General features: G+C 40.4%; 1 protein-coding gene across 1 annotated transcript; it reads right to left on the bottom strand.

Moving 5' to 3' along the window:
* Positions 1-55: 55 nt before the first annotated feature.
* Positions 56-17,350, bottom strand: SLC25A32 (solute carrier family 25 member 32). The gene is made up of 7 exons (XM_055705009.1): positions 17,100-17,350; positions 13,759-13,909; positions 12,590-12,675; positions 11,331-11,491; positions 5,144-5,257; positions 4,433-4,578; positions 56-2,811 (listed from the first exon to the last, which is right to left on the bottom strand). The coding sequence occupies exons 1-7, from the start codon at positions 17,266-17,268 to the stop codon at positions 2,676-2,678; spliced, it is 963 nt and encodes a 320-aa protein (XP_055560984.1). The 5' UTR covers positions 17,269-17,350; the 3' UTR covers positions 56-2,675.
* Between the last annotated feature and the right edge of the window lie 92 nt (positions 17,351-17,442).

The following is a 17,442-nucleotide window of genomic DNA, read 5'->3' as shown; positions in this document are numbered from 1 at the left end:
TTGATTGCAGCCACCAGACTGGACAAGTGATAGTATTGATCATGCCAGCACAGCATTAGCTTCAGTGTTTTATTTTCTTCCAAACGCAACAAGTAATATACTCAAATATTCTTAAAAACTGTACAGAATCTAAAGGGAAACACTAGTCGTGTTTATATTACAAAATCAATTTTACATTAATGAAATAAACCCCCCAAGAAATAGTATGTACATCATACAGAAATCTACCCTTTCTGGAAATCAAAAGGAAAAAAATACCACATTTGAGATAAGGAATTTATTTCCGCTATTTAAGATTAAATCTCAGTTTTTCCCCCCCCCTCCCCGAACCGGTTATAAGATTTCCCCCAGGCATATCTCAGATTGTAGGTCTTGTCTGCAGCTTTTGTTAAGAATGCTAGGGGAACACACCTGCACCTAGGGGAGCATTCAGGGCTTCCCAGCTGTAAGCTCATGTGTGATATTGCTGCAGGCCAGCAAATTATACAGCTGGTATTTTGTCTCCGAAGAACTGCACTGTTTTCATTGGCTTGGATGATGGGTTTTAAGGTATCTGAACACAAACAAGTTACTATGAGCTAAGCTATGGTGTGAATTTACAGAATGTCAGTTAACATACAGTAACTGATTGTGTATATGCTTGTAGCCTTTCCTTGCATTTATCCTGGAGCACAAGTAAGCTGTTCTGGGCCTAGAGCACACTAATCCAGGGCAGTAATTGCACAACTTTTATTTTTTTCTTATGATTTATTCATATGTCTTAACAATATTTTTTGGACCCTGGGTGGCAGTTAACTCTGCGCCCCATTAAAAGACACAAAACCAAGTAAATACCTTCCAACGGCAGAAGTTAGGAGCTGTTCAGGATCCACACAGTAATTTGCATGGTAAACTTCTAGTAAATTTGATCTTCAGCTAAATACACATAGAAACTTTCATAATAAAACCCAAAGCCAGCCGTAATGTCCATGTATCCTTTTCAGATGAGATGATCAGTAGAAGGGGTGGGATTGTGGAGGAGAAAGTGTAAATTACTGATCAAGTTAAGTATAAACAAAATGTGCTAGGTAGCAACAGTAACAGAAACAAGCATGTGCATTACTGAATTAAGACTTAAAATACTGCACAGTTTCTGTAGTATTCCAGATTTTAACCAAAAATTGAAACCAATTCTCTAGTATGTTAAATTTTTATAAAAAAGCCTTATTTCTGCTTTAGGTTAATCTTCTGTTAAACAGAAGAAAACTGTAGGAAACTTCTCTAAGTGATTATTCAGGTGTACTGCTGGATAGTATTCTCCACTCCTTATGAAACTGATTATTTCCCCCTACCTGCTGGATAACTACCTCCTTTGCTAACTTATGTCCTCCTTAGTTAAGTGATACTTTCTAGATACTTCTTAATACCTTCTTGCTAACAGCAGAAGGCAGGTGTTATGGCCAATAATGTATTTTGTTAAAGATGAACTAAAAAAATAAACTCAGATCTCCAAAAAGTACGTATCACTGACAGCAATTATTGGCAAGAAAATAAACATCATTATTACAAAAATTTACTGAGATGTGCTGTAATTTAGTTTATCATTAAATTAGCAATTAATATATTTTTATAGTCTTTTCTTTAGACCAAATCAGAAGACATTAATGGATTGTTTTGGTTTTTGTAAAGAAAGTTCTGCACACAATATTTTTTAGAGTACTTACGGAATATTTTTTTTCCCAAAGAATCTTACTGAAAATAAGCATGGTCATATTTGTTATTGTGGTTTGAAAACTGCATCCCTATGGGGTTACTGGAAAAAACGCTCGTTTTTAAAATGTAAGGCTACTTTCAAATATGCATTTACTTTGTAATATCTGGTTAGCTGTATCAGTAATGGAGACAGAATCTCACTCAGAGACAGAGGGCAGGGAAAAGACAGAAAATGAATTAAGTAAGCGGCCAGCAATGCACACAACATACACTTTGGTATGGTGCTAAAAGTAAGCCAAAAACCACAGTGCAAGTCTGTCCTGGTATGAGACAAGAACTGGGTTTCATCAGATTGGCAATTATTCAAACCCAGGAATGGACAGCTGTTTTACAAAACAATTTGAGTTTCCAAACGCACCCCACCGAGGCAGCATTTTTGCGTTGTTTGAGCAATGGAATTTGGAGCATTCCATATCCTAAATTCTGACAAATAACAGAGGTGGATTCCGAAGACACTGTTGTAAACAACTACATACGTACTTTCTTCATGAGATTCAGGTAAAGATTTAAGAAAGTTTTGACGGGCCCCAGAGTTACTTTCATATGAAGTTTTCCACTTCTGTAGGAGCAGAATCTGACCAACTTATCCTGAGACGTGTCAAAATAGTTTAGTTCGTTATTGCAGGCCAGGATGAACCGAATTGCTGCACAGCTGCCTTCACCCACATCATAGTGCTATTATTGCACAGTTGCAGAGGCATCTGTTTCAAGCAGACACAGCCATCTCAGAGAGGAAGGTGGCAATGCAGGAACATTCAGCAGTAGAGATGCTGATTCTTTCCCCAGAAAGAAGTAGATTCTTTCCCCAGAATACTAGATCAATTCACAATGTCAAAAAATGTCACTGCTGAACTACATCTCTCCCAGATCATAAATACAAAAAAAATAAAAGATAGATTCCTTATGAACACAAGCTTGTACCTTTAGTTTTTTTCTTTTCTAAAACCAATTAAAAAGCCAGACACATTTTCATAAACGACAAAGGTAATAGAGCAGGCAGGAGTCACTCTGATCACATTGGGAACAATTCCTTTGTAAAATCCACGAATTCCTTCTCTCCTTTAAAGACAGAGAAAAACATGTAGGTTTAATTAATGTCTTTTAATAGGAATCAGACAAAACAAAACCTGGCATTTTTTTTCTCATGCTCTCACTAAGAGCGGTACTTCAGGTTAGGAATAACAATTTCACAATAATTTCTTACGACAGTGTTTAAAGAGCCATAATATATCAAATCTCAAAACATCATTTTCTTTTCTGAATATACAGTAGCATTCTGTAGGTCTGTTATTTAGCCTAGGGTTTAGGTGGGTTTGGGTGGTTTTTTTTGGTATTGTCTAAGTAGGAGGCAGTTTTCTGGCTTTCTTCATGACACAAGAACTGGTTAGAATAACTTAAAATTTCTGCAGCCTGTTCCAAAAAGCATTTACATATTTAATCTCACTGAAGCCAGCAGAGCTGAAAGGCTTGGTGGTTTTGGGTCATATAACAGCAAGTGAGCTGAGGGTCAACATAACTAAGGAAAGTCAGCACTTATTTTCAGAGAATTAAAGCACCTCCTCCAAAACTCTGACTCCACTGGCCAATAAATGAGAATCTAACTTCTCCCAATTTGAACTAGAGTATTCATGTTAGGGCTGTTAAAAAGTTTCAAAGACTTTTAATCTCAGCTCCCTGTGTTCCAACGAGGCCTAGGATGCCTGGAGTAGCCAGTATAGTTAACATCCTGGAAAGTGCTTGGGTGTGGTTTACACTACCCTCCCCAGGGCTCTAGCCTGCATTTGTTTCATGAGAACAGCAGTGGCCCCAGATGGCTGCATACATTCACAGCTTATCAGAACTAATAAGCCTTCCTATTGACTGCGGGCTGAAAGGCAAAGTGCTGAGACATCGGAGCTGTTTTCACTATGAATTGTCTTCCCTCAAAATAGCTGTAGTGCCTCTGAGCCAGGAGTGGTCCTGGTAGCCTCATTCAGGTGGCACCGCTTAATACCCTAGGAGTCAGCTGACTCCATTTATGTGTCTTTAGTAATATGCTGCAAACCAGAAACAGTGTCCGCAGCAAGATTAATATTGGTTGCATACTGCAAAGGTGGCCGGCCACCCTTAGTAACTACAGAGTCCTGCCCTGTGAAGCTGAGGGGTTAGTGAGAAGATATGCATAGGTATGAGGTAACCTTCTCTAAAGGTCCTAAGGAAAGCTGGGAATAGACTACAAATGCAGTCAAGCCCCAGGGTAACCTAAGGACATCAGTATAAACAGCTCTGGCTAGCTCACTTTCTCCTGTCAGGAATTTGGATTAGCTACAATCCCCAGCAGCACAACATTCCTGTCATATGGAGTATCTAAAGCAGTTCAGTTGAGGCCTTATTGTTTAAGAGCTCCCAAACAGCCAACTCAATGTTATTTTTTAATCTGTAAGTGAAATTTGCCAGGGAAGAGAGAAGGGAGACAGAATCGTAGGAGCCTGTAGGCTAGCAGTGACCCTTCTTGTATCTCCTCCTCTGTCCTTAGATTATTGCTATTAGTTGCATTTTGCGTAAAATGACTTTGTACAGCTAACATTTTGTTTGCTGTGAGCTGCACTGGTTCCACAAGTCAACATGGAAGCCAGCAAACATAGTTCTGATTCTGTACAACTCACTTCCTAAGAGGTAAGTTTTAATCCTGCATGCCTACCTCCATGTCCTGTGGATCACATCAAATACACCAGAATATGTATTATGTTGATCTTGAAGACGAGCTCGCACAACCTGATAGGGATATGTTGCTGACACAGCAAATATTTTGGATACAGCTGCCATCATTATGTATTCCACAGTGTTCTGAAAGCAACAAAAATTACCAGGTTTGCCTTAACTATGGTTTAAATTAGCCAGTTTCCCCCAAATCTTACTTGATTTTTAAATGTCAAACTAAACAATACTCTAGATTTTTCCCCATTAAAATACACACATTTTAAAAAAACCTGCAACATTTACTATATACAGTACTTCATTGTAAAATGTGTGTTGTGCCCTCTCATTCCTATGAAGTGAAACACTTCTTCCAAAACTATTACCTTTACCCAACTTGCACCAGACCAGCTTTCTATGTAAGTGTCTAAGACCACCACCCACATTTCCACGAAGTAAGACAAAAAAACCATTCCCCCCTCCAAAAATCTCAAAATGCTTGCCAAAATAAGGAATTAGTTTCCCTACAGGAAAACAGTGCTAACCAGTTGCTTGTTTCTAAAAAGTGAGAAAGTATTATTTCCTTCTATATATTCTACATTCCAATTAATATATCAATACTTTGTACTTTTGACTGTTCTATGACCTAGACAAATGGAATAAAATGCCACTTATTCACATGCTACTATGCATTTTTTATTCTCAAGAACCATACCAATTTTGTATCTGATACTCTGTTTCTGTACTTGTTGTATCTCTGTTTCAAATCCTCATATGCCATGAACTGAAGAGCTCCATGTGAAGTTCCAAACAGACCAGGCACAAATCCCTAAACAGGAATAAACCAAGGTTAAACAGCAATGCACAGAACCTATGCTACTTGACAGAGCTCAGCTTACACACGTACATATATTCTCCATTACTTCACAAATTCAGACTGCATAACTGTCATTGTGAAGTAGGACTCAAAGTTGATTCTGGGTTGGTATTCTTAACAGCAGGCATCACACAGAAGCGTAATAAATGTTACTTTTCTCCAAATAACATATAGGCTAAAGACACTTAATGAGTGAGCAAGATAAAACAAGTGGTCTAGGGACTCCACGTCACAGAGCACAAGCACAGGTCTTAAAATGCTGGTGTCATGGATCAGGATTGTAGGAATACAAATCACATTGCAGTCCTGCAAATGTGTTGCTCACTGCCTGCCCCTTGCCAGGGACTGGCACTAAGCTGTTGTAGTTCCCACCTGAGACTGGTAAGGCAAAGACAGAAACTGACATCTCAGTGAGGAGGCCATCAGGATTGGAGGTACAAAAAGTTATTGTGATAATGTCCTGAATAGGTAGGTATATGTGTGCATTTGTGTGTGTGTATATAAATGTGTATCTATGATATATATCTGTTTCTATATAAAAAAAATGTGTGTGTATATATAGAGTCATAGAATCACTTAGGTTGGAAAAGACCTTTAAGGTCATCCAGTCCAACCATTAACCTAGCACTGCCAAGTCCACCACTAAACCATGTCCTTAAATGCCACATCTACATGTATTTTAAATACCTCCCTCCAGGGATGGTGACTCAACCACTTCCCTGAGCAGCCTGGTCCAATGCTTGCCCACCCTTTCCAATTATTCCAAATATCCAGTCTAAATCTTCCCTGGTGCAACTTGAGGCCGTTTCCTCATGTTCTATCACTTGTCACTTGTGAGAAGAGACTGATACCCACCTTGCTACAACCTCCTTTCAGGTAGTTGCAGGGAGCAGTACGGTCCTCCCTGAGTCTCCTTTTCTGCAGACTAAAGAACCTCAGTTCTCTCAGCCACTCCAACACCTCCATGTCTTTCACACACACACATACACACTTGCACAGTGGAAAGCTGAAGGGCACAGATGGAAAGCTAATTCATACAAGGACTTATGGATGATCCACATTAAATAAATTAATCTAAAATTCGGATCAGTTTGAGTACGTTCCTCACCCTGCTCAGAGCACATCCCAAGGCAGCCCAACAGAGGTGACCGAAGGTGTAACACAGCAGTCTGGGGAACGTTCCCCATTTGTAGAGGCAGTAATGGACAGTAAGAATGTAATATGAAAATATACAGAAACCTTTTCTCTCAAAAAAGTTGACATGAAGGGGGGAAACTGGTATTTTGGAAGGCAGGAGTTCCTTCAAGAGCAGGACTAGCTCAATTGAAAAAGAGCTGATAGCTGCATGGGTTCTGAGAAGCACTAATTCTCTTTTTGAAGAGTTGGTCACTTACACTGGAAAAATACAAATAAATGAGGAATTAATCATCTTGGTCAGACACTATTTAAGGGAGCCAAAAGCTTGCTGAAAAGTTGCAAAGGGACAACTATAATGGAGTAAGTAATCAAAATGTGGGTAAAAGGGCTCAAAGAACCAAAATTTTCCCAAAAATACTGCTATTGAACACTTCAACCTTATTTCCCATGATCTGTTCAGATAAAACAGGAAGTAAAAGATGTGGGCAGAGAGAAAACTCTCTATGAGACTAAACCAGAAGCCGAGAACGCTGAATAAAAACTCACCAACATACTACTAAGAGCCTGGAGAAAGAGAAGAAAAAGAGAAGAGATCCTGGTAGGAGCCCACTAGAATAGTTTAACAGGACAAAATGATAAATTACTTCATGAACTCCTAACTTGCAGAAAAAAAACCCCTAATTCTAAAACAACAACAGACATGAAAACTGTGCAAAGCTTCTACCACTTCAAAGATCAGTTCTCTGCATGCTATAGATTTCTTATGTTCACAATATTACAGCCATTCAGGAAGTGGTTTTTAGGATCTCTTTGATAAATGAGGATGAATTTCTTCTTGCAGTAGAAAATAATGGTCATGAACTAATTATCAGTGACCATGAACTGACAAAATGCATTATGAGCTAGCTAAAGTCCCAGAAAAAACATTTCCCTAGATGAGAACAAGTGGAATTAAACCAAACACCTATCTTTTGTCAACTGTGAGCTTAATCATAGAATTTCATAAAGTTTGAAGCCAAAGGGCCACAACAGAGGGAAAAGAACAAATTTGGTTTTCAGAAATCCTGGATCAGAAAAGAAAATTAACCAATTTGCTTAACAAATTTTGGAGAAAACCAAAATTATCAAAAATATCAAATAAAAAATTATCTGGGTCAGCAAGACAAGGAACAGTATGAAATTTATGTGTAGTGATAGCACGGAAAATCTTCACAAACTTTTGTTAAAAAACAGAGGAAGTAATTGCTCTCTACTTGGAAAGAATTAGAATGATGAATTTGTATCATAAGAGAATGAGGTAATATTTTCCCCACCAACAAAAGAAGAATGTTAAACAACATTTAAGAATGCTGAACTCTTACATTTAAGCCAGCAGATTTGGATAACTTACATCCAAGAGTCCTAAAGCATCTACTGATGATACTTGCTAAATGAGTACCAGCACGCTCCAAGTCTTGTGCTGATGGGGAAAGCTTCCAAAGACTGAAAGACTTTTAATGCTGGGCCAACATTAAAAAATGCAAGAAGGGCGTTGAGGCAACGGTTGGCCAATGTGCCTCAGTAAAATAAGAGTTGACCCAGGCTTCTATTGATCATACCAAACAATGTGTTCCTACGGAAAAATGTTTCAAAGCAAAGTGATTTCTTCACAGTAATGAAACCTCCTGGCTGAGGAAGTTTTTGAAAGATACTCCTACTTTATTTTCTCATTCTTACAATTTCACACAAAAATCTTGCCACAAAGTTTGATAGAATTTGATATTTATTTTTCTTCATGACTTCACATGACTGTGAAGATAAATTGTAAAATAATTTCACTTAGTTTTTGTTATTTTTCACTTTAATATTGAAAACATATCTTTAGAAGAGCTTTGCCTTGAGGGCTTGACAGGATCAAAGGTTTCCTCAAAGAAGTCCTGTCTGAATTCTCCTTTGGAGGATTAGAGCAATAGACAGAATTAAATATGTAAGGATAGTTTAGTGTCATCTTCACTTGGGTTCTCAGTGTGCCAAAGACTAGTAGTATCAAAGTGCCCTGCTCTGACAACTTGTGCAGACAGACACTGGAAATATGCCATTATCTCCCTATGCATCTTGATTGCATGATGAAAAATGATACTATCTTCATGTGAAAGTTACTTACGCTTCTGTCTCTGTAGAATCTGGGACTAAAGTTAAAATCAAGATGGCCAAACCTCAGTGGATTTTGCCATATACAAGTACAAAGACATAGAAAGGCACTTAGCTCACAAGCTTCACAGATGCAGGAAGGGAAATAGCATAAGGAAAAGCATAGAAAAATAAAAAAAGCTAAGTGCCTTTGACTGGACTGGAAAAAAAACTTTATCCTTGGAGTACAGAATCTTGCCTACCAAAGGTGAAATGACAATACAGAAGTGACCATTTTATCTATTTCACTTGGTAACGAGCACACATTACTGCTAGGATTTTTCTGTTATTGTTAGCTATTATTCTCCATCTTGATGACTCTGTATCTTCCTTTAATCTCCTTGTTTTCCGCATTCCTGTTTATTTTACTGTTGTCTGTCAAGCACTGCTCTATTTCTAATTGCTGCTGCTGCATCACCACTGAAAGAGAACAAAACTTAAAATATAAATACAGAAGCATGGAGACCAGGATGAATGTTAGTTGCATTCTTGATCGATGTTTTAGTAGTCAGCCGCTCTAGACTAGACATCTAACTGTTTCTCAAGAGCTCAAAGATATGTTATGGTTTTCTGGAAGTGTCAACTCCTACAATCTTCTGATTATTTTACAGTGTTTGGTTGCTCCTGCCTTACGCTTGAAAAGAACAATACAGCACTCCTAATGTGGAGACGGTTGCATGACATTCAACTTCATGGCAAAGTAATTTTTAGAGCTCACATCTCCAACATATCCATAGGCATGTTCAAATTAGATAACTTCAAGCTGTTTTTTTCCCTCAGCCTGGTGTGCAGCCAAACAGCTCTCTCCCTAGTATCTGGGGGACAGAAGCCAAAGGACAATGCCTAATGGATGCAGGGTGGGGAAGATCACTGACTAGATGATTACTGGGATAATGGGTGAAGGAAAGGCTCCTGGTCTTTTCAAAACTAGGCCAAGGTCAAGAAGAACAAGTTATTGAGGAATACAGCTTCAGATTGACTATAGTTTAATGAAGGAACAATACCCAAGAGAGCTAATAAGGACAGCTTTGATCCCTGCTAGAGACTGATCAATCCTGACATTCCTAGTCTAGTGCCCCAAAGGACTGAAAGGAATTGCTCAGACCAGTAACAGCACCTTGTGCAATAGAGAGCAAGATAGGGAATTGCTTGGACAGAAATACCATTCTTTAGAAGACTAATCTCAAATTAATCAGAAAGAAACAACTTCCAGATTTTATTCCCAACTTGTGATGGTATTCTCTGACATTGCCGTATTTGCTGTAAGGAACTCTAGCTGAAATTAAGATTATGAGGAAAAGGAAGACACCTGTGTGCACCACAGCTCCTGCAACTCAGGGCAATTACCAAAACTTCAGCCATCAAATTTCAAATATAACAAGAAAGAAAAAAAATGAAAACTCCCCCAAAAATGAAAAATGGAGGAAGGCTAAACTATGGACAAGTCAAAGATCCACTTGAGGAGGTGCCATTTTCCCCAGTATAGACAAGACTGAAAGAATCCTGAGGTTGCTCAGTGTACATAATTATGTAGGTCACTCATGACCTATTTAGGTCATCTTCTTTGCCGATTTAAGCAAGTAATTCGCTCTTTCAAAGAAAGTACCTGGTTTAATTCCCCACTTGCAGATTAACACTACAAAGAAGTGTCTAGTGCCAAAGGCAACATGTGCTACATGCATGAATAATCTGAAAAGTAACTCAGTGGAAGGACATCTTAAACCCTACCAGATGTGAGAAATTAGAACTTATCTACACAGAACAGAGCAGACATCCACGCAGGCAAATCAGAAATCCTGACAATTTCAATTTAGGAATAAATAAGGTGCCTTGTTCCTGGTGTCAGAATTTGGCTTTCATTGGTATGTGTCATACCAGGCTTTCAGCACAGGAATGATTATATTTTTTATTGCAAATAAAAGAAGTTAATGTTCAGTAATCAGGACAATTCCTAAGAGACAGTGTTCTTGTTCTATGATGGCATTACTTGCAGGAGAAGAGCCTGACTGAACTAAAATAGGTTTCTTCACACCTTCCAGGCACTGATGAATGCATCTCGATATCATGGCCTGAAGGAAGGAGGGGACAAAAAGTCCAAATCCAGTTGCCATCTGTTTCCCTAAATTAAAGGGAATAAAAACCCCACACATACGCAGACCATATTTAGAAGTCTGCGAATCTTATGGATCTAGAGATGACAGATTACAGACCTCAATAACTAGAGGGCAAATAAGCAGTTGTGAAACCGTCCATTGTGGAAGAAAAAATTAGCAACTACTTTAGTCATATGTTCTGTTCCACAAGATGTCAGAAAGACAGAGATAAGGGATGAAATGGAAGAAAGCACTAGCAGCAAGACAGATTACACTATTGCTGCCCTTCTTATCCAAATTCTAATTATAGGAAGATGCCAAAAAATTAAAAAGCAGCTTGTAGTTTACCCTCATTTCAGCATTATCACCCAATAGAAGACGGCTTAGCTATAAAGCTTACACTCTATTTTTCAGTGATTACTTACATTTCACCAGGATAATAGCTTTTCTTCTGATTAAGCCTTTTCACTGCAGTTCTTCATTGGGAAAGATGACTCACAGAGTAAAAGTGAGCGAGCTAATACAGAAAATGACTTGCATTTTTTTCTGTAGACAAGTATTTACAAGTCGCACCATGCTACTGAGTGGTGCCAGCCAATCCTGGAATTTTTCTTAAATTTTATTACCTTATATAAGCCACGTATGCCCTCTGTCTTGTATATCTTTATAAAAGCATCAAACATTCCTCTGTATTGCCGCTTTGATGGATCAACACCAGCGTTATACTGTAGCACAAGTCGTGTCTTCGTTACCCATATTGGGTTTGTAATACAGAGAGTCATGGCTCCTGAGAACAGATGGACGTTACACCAATTATTGTTGCAACTTGTTCGGTCCAATGTAACAGGCTTCTACAATGACAAAACTACCTGTCCTAGAAAAGTACTCCTATTACTTAAAACAGGTGAAGATTACGTGCACTATTACTCCCTCCCTCTGCCTTCAAAGCTCATAACCAAGTCCAACCTGCTCCTGCTGGGGGCACTTCTGCAGAGCATACGACTTTTGCATATTCCTAGCACATCCTCTTTTTTTGCCTCACCTTTCCACAGTCAGTAGTGTAATCTGTAGTAGATAGGAAACATGTAACTTCTTAATGTACTCCTGATTATCTGCGTTACTCTTTGGGTATACAGTTGTTCAAAATTTAACAGATACCTCAGTCATGAGAAACCTCCTAATCATATTTGACAGGTTAACAGAAGCAACCTGTTAGAGCTTTGTCAGTTATTCAAAGTACAGTTATAAAAGAACCCATTACTATTTTTCACATCAACAATATGCCTTATATTTCAACATTAAATGAATGCTCCAACATCCTAATAAATATTTAATCTAGGCAACAGAGAAGAATTTAACAGAAAAGCATGTATGAGAACACATTAGAAACAACATTAAAAGTCTTGCGGATAGAAGTTGTATTTTTTATTTCAGATCTTTAGTTTCTAAGAAAACTTGAACCATAAAGACTTTCGAAGATCAGTGACCAATCCACTTATTCTACTAACTGCAACAGGCCTTCTCTTTTCCAGGTCTAAGTGTTAAACATTTAATGAGTTACAAGCTGATAGCAGCAGATTTATATAGTTTTCTTTTTGGACTCCATCTAGTACTAAATATGGAAAATGCTTCTACACAATGAAATCAAGGTCAAAGGGTACTTTGAGAACTGCTATTTCTGAGCAAAACTGAAGAGATCACAGTGATCCATCTACTCATCTTAGACATCATTAATTTATTTACAGACAATAAATGACAGCATTTGGACTCAAACACTTACACTTGTCACCTGTAAGAAAAAGCAGCGCTGACACACCTGTGTGGCAGGGAGCAACATATGGCAAGGCTTGAAGCAAACATTAATCTTCTTTGCATTTAAACTCACCAGCCTCTGCAGCTGACACTAGGTGTTCGGTTGCACCGAGACTTTCCAGCTTTCCTTCCTTCTTGTAAGCTTTGATGGCATTGTAACTGGAAAATGTGAAGTATTTTGGTAAAGGTGAAAACAAACCTCTACCACTAAACCCCCCCAAAACAAAACAACACCTCACTTAAGATCATGAAAAACATTAGGTGGTACACAGCCTTTGAAAACAGATATTCAAGCACACTACCTTTGTTTAGTTGATTAATTGGTCTCTGAGCAGTTAGCTCTTTAAAGTGAACTATGGTGATACATATTTAAATTGGTGAAGTATTACTGTCAGTATCAGTGGACTGCAGCTTGAAACAGCTATTGGATCTCAAGAATTAACTTATTAAAAGAAACTGATTAGATAGCCTCCTTTTTATTAACAGCAGCACTGACAGGTATCTGTCTTCTAGCTCAGAAATACGTTGAGCATTCTTCTCTTGATCCAGTTTCCAGTCTTTGTGGATTGAGAAACTGTCAACAGGTACTAAAGCGTCAATAGGAACCTACAGCAAAGCTTGAGGACTGAAGTACCATAACAGAGTCTAGACAACCGACAAGCAAGGTTTGCATAGGCATACTAACTATTCCCTGAAGTGTTTCAGTTAATAAGGATCAACAGTAAGTCAGGTCACAGTTACACAGCTAATTAAGTAGAAAATATTGAGTATTAAAAAGTGGACTTTACAAGCAAAGCCCATCAACTCACAAGAACAATGAAAGAACTCACTGTCACCAAAACGATTAAAAATCAGTTAAACATTTAACTTTAGTAGAAAACTTTATCATCTTCTCCAATTCTTGACACATTAGTTTAGGTTTTTATTTTTTGTGAGGTTTTAAGCACAGTTTATTAGCACTTTTAGAGGATTCTTCATGAATGATGTCACCATCTCTCAAGTTCCTTAGCATTTTCACAGCATCAAGGGAATGCACTGTACTTGACAAAGTAACAGGTCTCTGACTCAAATTGCTTAAATTCTAAAAGAACAAACCATAATAAAGGGCAACAGACTTGGACGTACTAAAAGAATCACAAGTTCATAAGCCACACAGCACAATTTTATACCCCCATAGAAGATGCGGTTTCTATCTGCACATCACATTGCACAGGATATGACACATTTTACAGTTCTACTTACAAGAAAAAGTAAAGTCCCCAGGAAGCCCCTGCTCCCAACATGTTTGGAGTTACCCCTTGATATAAGCCTCGTAGTCCTTCATGCTTCCAGACAGTGGTCATACAGTGGAGAATTCCATTGTACTTTGGCCTCAGTTCCAACCCGTCACTTACTATGAAAGAAAGAAATTATACTGAAAAACATTTCAGGAAGCATGAAGTTCAGCTGTGTAAAAGCCAGCATAGAAGTACATGAATGAACTGCAAATCAACACAAAATATAACTGATCAGCTGTATTTTAAAAGTATTCTCTTAAAAGTATGCAAGAATTGGGGTTTACAGCTTTGTAAGGGTAGAGTTAAAGAATTAAAAAAAGAGGAAAAAGAAACAAAAAAAATAGAAAAAGAACTTACAAGCTCTGCAAGAGCAAAGTTCCCATCAAGGCTAATGAATAGACAAAGCTAAATAAATGCATTGCTGTGCATTTTTTGTGAGCAGCAGCTTTGAACTGAATGTTTTTGTCTTTTCTTTTTAGTGCCTCAGCAATTTCACATCATATTTCAAGTGGTAAGTATGGGGTCTTTGAACAACGCATTTCTACAAGGAGTTTAGACACACTCTAAATAACAACTCTTAAATTCAATCTTCCTCTTTAAAATGTTCTGTAAAGATCTGAATATTGTCAACAGGGCACGTCTTACTGATACCAAAGTCAGTTTTTACCAGAACACTAAAAGATTTCCATCAAAAATTCCTGTGTTCTCCTTCTAGTCTCACTGAACGGATTTGCAGAAAACACCAAATGCGTACTCTTTTCCCACCCAATAACCAAACAGCTGGTGTCCAAATACTCAGAAAACATCACTGTCAAAAATTAAAAACATATGCAAGTGTTTGTTTGACAGATTTCTTTAGAACACAGATGTTGACACTACTTACAGTGGTAGCTACTATTGTTCCTTCTGTAACAGCAAGAGAGTACGTTGGTTATTGATGACGTAAGATAAGATGCATGGTGCCATGACAAGAGATGACAAGCTAGAACAGGGTGAATTCTGACCAGGCCTTTTTCTCCATCAGAGTGGTCAAATACTGGAACAAGCTGCCTGAAGAGGCATCTTTGGAGCTACTCAAAACGCTTATCAGACAAGACTCTCCAGCAATCCAATCTAAGTAGACTTTATCTGAGCAGGGGGTGAACTCCACAGATCTCTTCTGTCCTAAATTAGCCTATGATGACAACATAGGAATGGCTTTCTTTTTTAATGTAGGCACAAAGCTAGATTGCGGTTTTACTGAAAATTAATCTCAAAGTTTTACAGTCAGTGTAGTTTTTTTATCCCCATCAGGATAAATCTTGGTAGTCATGAATTTCAGATGTGTTCTGTTCAGTGCCACATTTATTATTCATTCTCCTTTGAACTTGGTGCGCAGTATGTTTTGACAGACTTCAGGACTAAAGACAAAATGCTTTTTCTCAGCACACTGTGACAAGGCCTCAACACCTTGATAATCACTCAAAACTAGAACACAAATTAAATGCCTCTTTTTTTCCCTCCTGAACAAGCACTGCTAGGCCTTTCCCAAAGACCTTTCTGATTTTTTTTTACCATGCTGCCATTAGATCAGGTTTATAAACAATGTGGGAAATCAGAGACATGAATGCAAGTCTGTCTGCTGCTGCTGCTCAGAATCTTCACAACACTGATTTCTGATATCAGCTCTTACTTTCTGGTTGAAGACAAAACATAGGAATCGTTATTTTCAACCCAAACAAGCATGTGAAAGTAAGTGACCTCCCGCGGCCACCTAACCCGATTCCCTGCTCAAGACAGACCTAATTAGATCAGGTTACGGAGGGACACGTCCAGTCAGTTCCTGAATGTTTCCAAGGCTGAAGAGATTACAGCCTCTCTTAGGTAACCTCTTCCAGTATTTGACCACTCTCACAGTGAAAATCCTTTTTCCTAACAAATAACTGGAATTTTCCATGTTCCTGCTTGTGCCTGTTTCATCTTGCCCTACAATTATCTCCCTCAAAGAATAATCTGGCTTCACCTTCTCTGTGTCTTCCAGTCACGTAGCCATAGACTGCAGTAATATCTCCCCTCAGCCATCTCTTTGTGAGGGTGAACCGATCCTGTTCTGTCAGCCTGCCCTCCTACGGCATGTGCTCCAGCCTCTTCACCAGCCTGGTGGCCTCCACTGGAATCATGCCAGTATGTCAATGTCTTCCTTGTGCTGATGAGCCCCAAAGTAGACACAGTACTTCAGATGTAGCCTTGCAAGTGCAAAATAGAGAGAAAGGAACACTTCTGCTAACTACATTCTTAGTGTAGTTAACAGACCAGGATGTGCCCACACCAGGATATGCAAGAAAATGTTTAAATCCCACTTTGCAAAAAGTCTGTTTGGAAACATAATCCCTCAAATTTTGTAAACCACCTTTGCGATCATCATTTGTTTCTGAGATCTTAAATAGCCATGTAGCCGTTTAAGGCTACATACAGCAAAAAGTTTTAACCACTATAAAAGAGAATATGATAAAAGGGTGATGGGTTTCTCGTAATAACAGAAAAATCAATAGGGAGAAGCTGACATGTTTCCCTGTGGAAAAATCAATAGGGAGACGCTGATGTTTCCCTGTGGAAAAACACACAAGAGCTTTCTGCAAAACCTTTCTACTACCACTGCTGTTAAGCACTACTGTTAATAACCAAGATTATTATAAAACTACTGTTATGCTTGAGTCTTGAAAATCTTTGTCATAAAGGTGAACTTTGAACCCTGAACCTTTGAATCTGCCTCTTAAGAACAGAGGATCTTGCCGTGCGCTATGGCACTGGTGGCCGTGAGAGGGAAAAGCCTGGCCAGCTCCCCGATCTGCCTGTGAAAGCCTGAGGCACAGAGCATGTTCGTAGTCCCTGGCGACGAGGGGAAGGTTGGCGGTGGGACAGGGGGGAAAAGAGCGGCAGGCCGCCCCTTCCAGCCGCGGGGCTGCCCGCCCGGCCCCGCTGTCACGCAGCCGCCCGCAGGCCTGGGCAGAGCCGGGCAGCCTCCCCTGGCCTGCACCCCGCGCCCCAAAAGGAGCCGGTGGGTCTCTGGCTCGAGAACGGCGGCCCCGTGAGATTCCCAGCGCAAAGCACCGTCTGCCTCCGCAGCCCCCAGCCCCGGGGCCGGGCTCGGGGACTCCCCCTGAAAGCACACCCGCCGCCTCAGCAGGCGGGGGCCGGGCCCTGGCCTGGGGCGGGGGGCGGCCGCCACCGCCGCCTCTGGTGGCCCCGCCCGGAGCACCGCGGCCTTACGGCGAGGGCCCGCAACCGGCCCGGCCCGGGGTGCGCGGGTGGCCGGTGCGGCCTCACCTGCGAAGCGGATCTTGACCAGGTCCAGCGGGTGGAGCACCAGGGTGGAGATGACGCCGCCGCTCAGCCCCGCCGCCAAGTTCTCCAGCTGCACGTGGCGGAAGAGGGACCGCACGGGCGGCGGTGCCGCCGGCTCCCCCACGGCGCAGGCGGGGCCCTGGGCGCTCATGGCTAACGGCGGCGTCGGAGCGCGGCCCGGGAGCGGGGTTCCCTCCGCCCCGGTGCCTCCGCCCCGCCCCCCCGGCCCCGGTGCCTCCGCCCCGCCCCGCCCCCCCCCCGCCCGCTGCAGACTGGCAGCCGGGCCCGGCGGCGCGCGGACCTGCCTCGCGCGAGCACAGCCCGC

This window comes from Falco cherrug, chromosome 3 (genome assembly GCF_023634085.1).
Source record: "Falco cherrug isolate bFalChe1 chromosome 3, bFalChe1.pri, whole genome shotgun sequence".
Classification (NCBI taxonomy): domain Eukaryota; kingdom Metazoa; phylum Chordata; class Aves; order Falconiformes; family Falconidae; genus Falco; species Falco cherrug.
The sequence above is the reverse complement of the archived record's forward strand: the minus strand, read 5'-3'. Positions and strand labels throughout refer to the sequence as shown.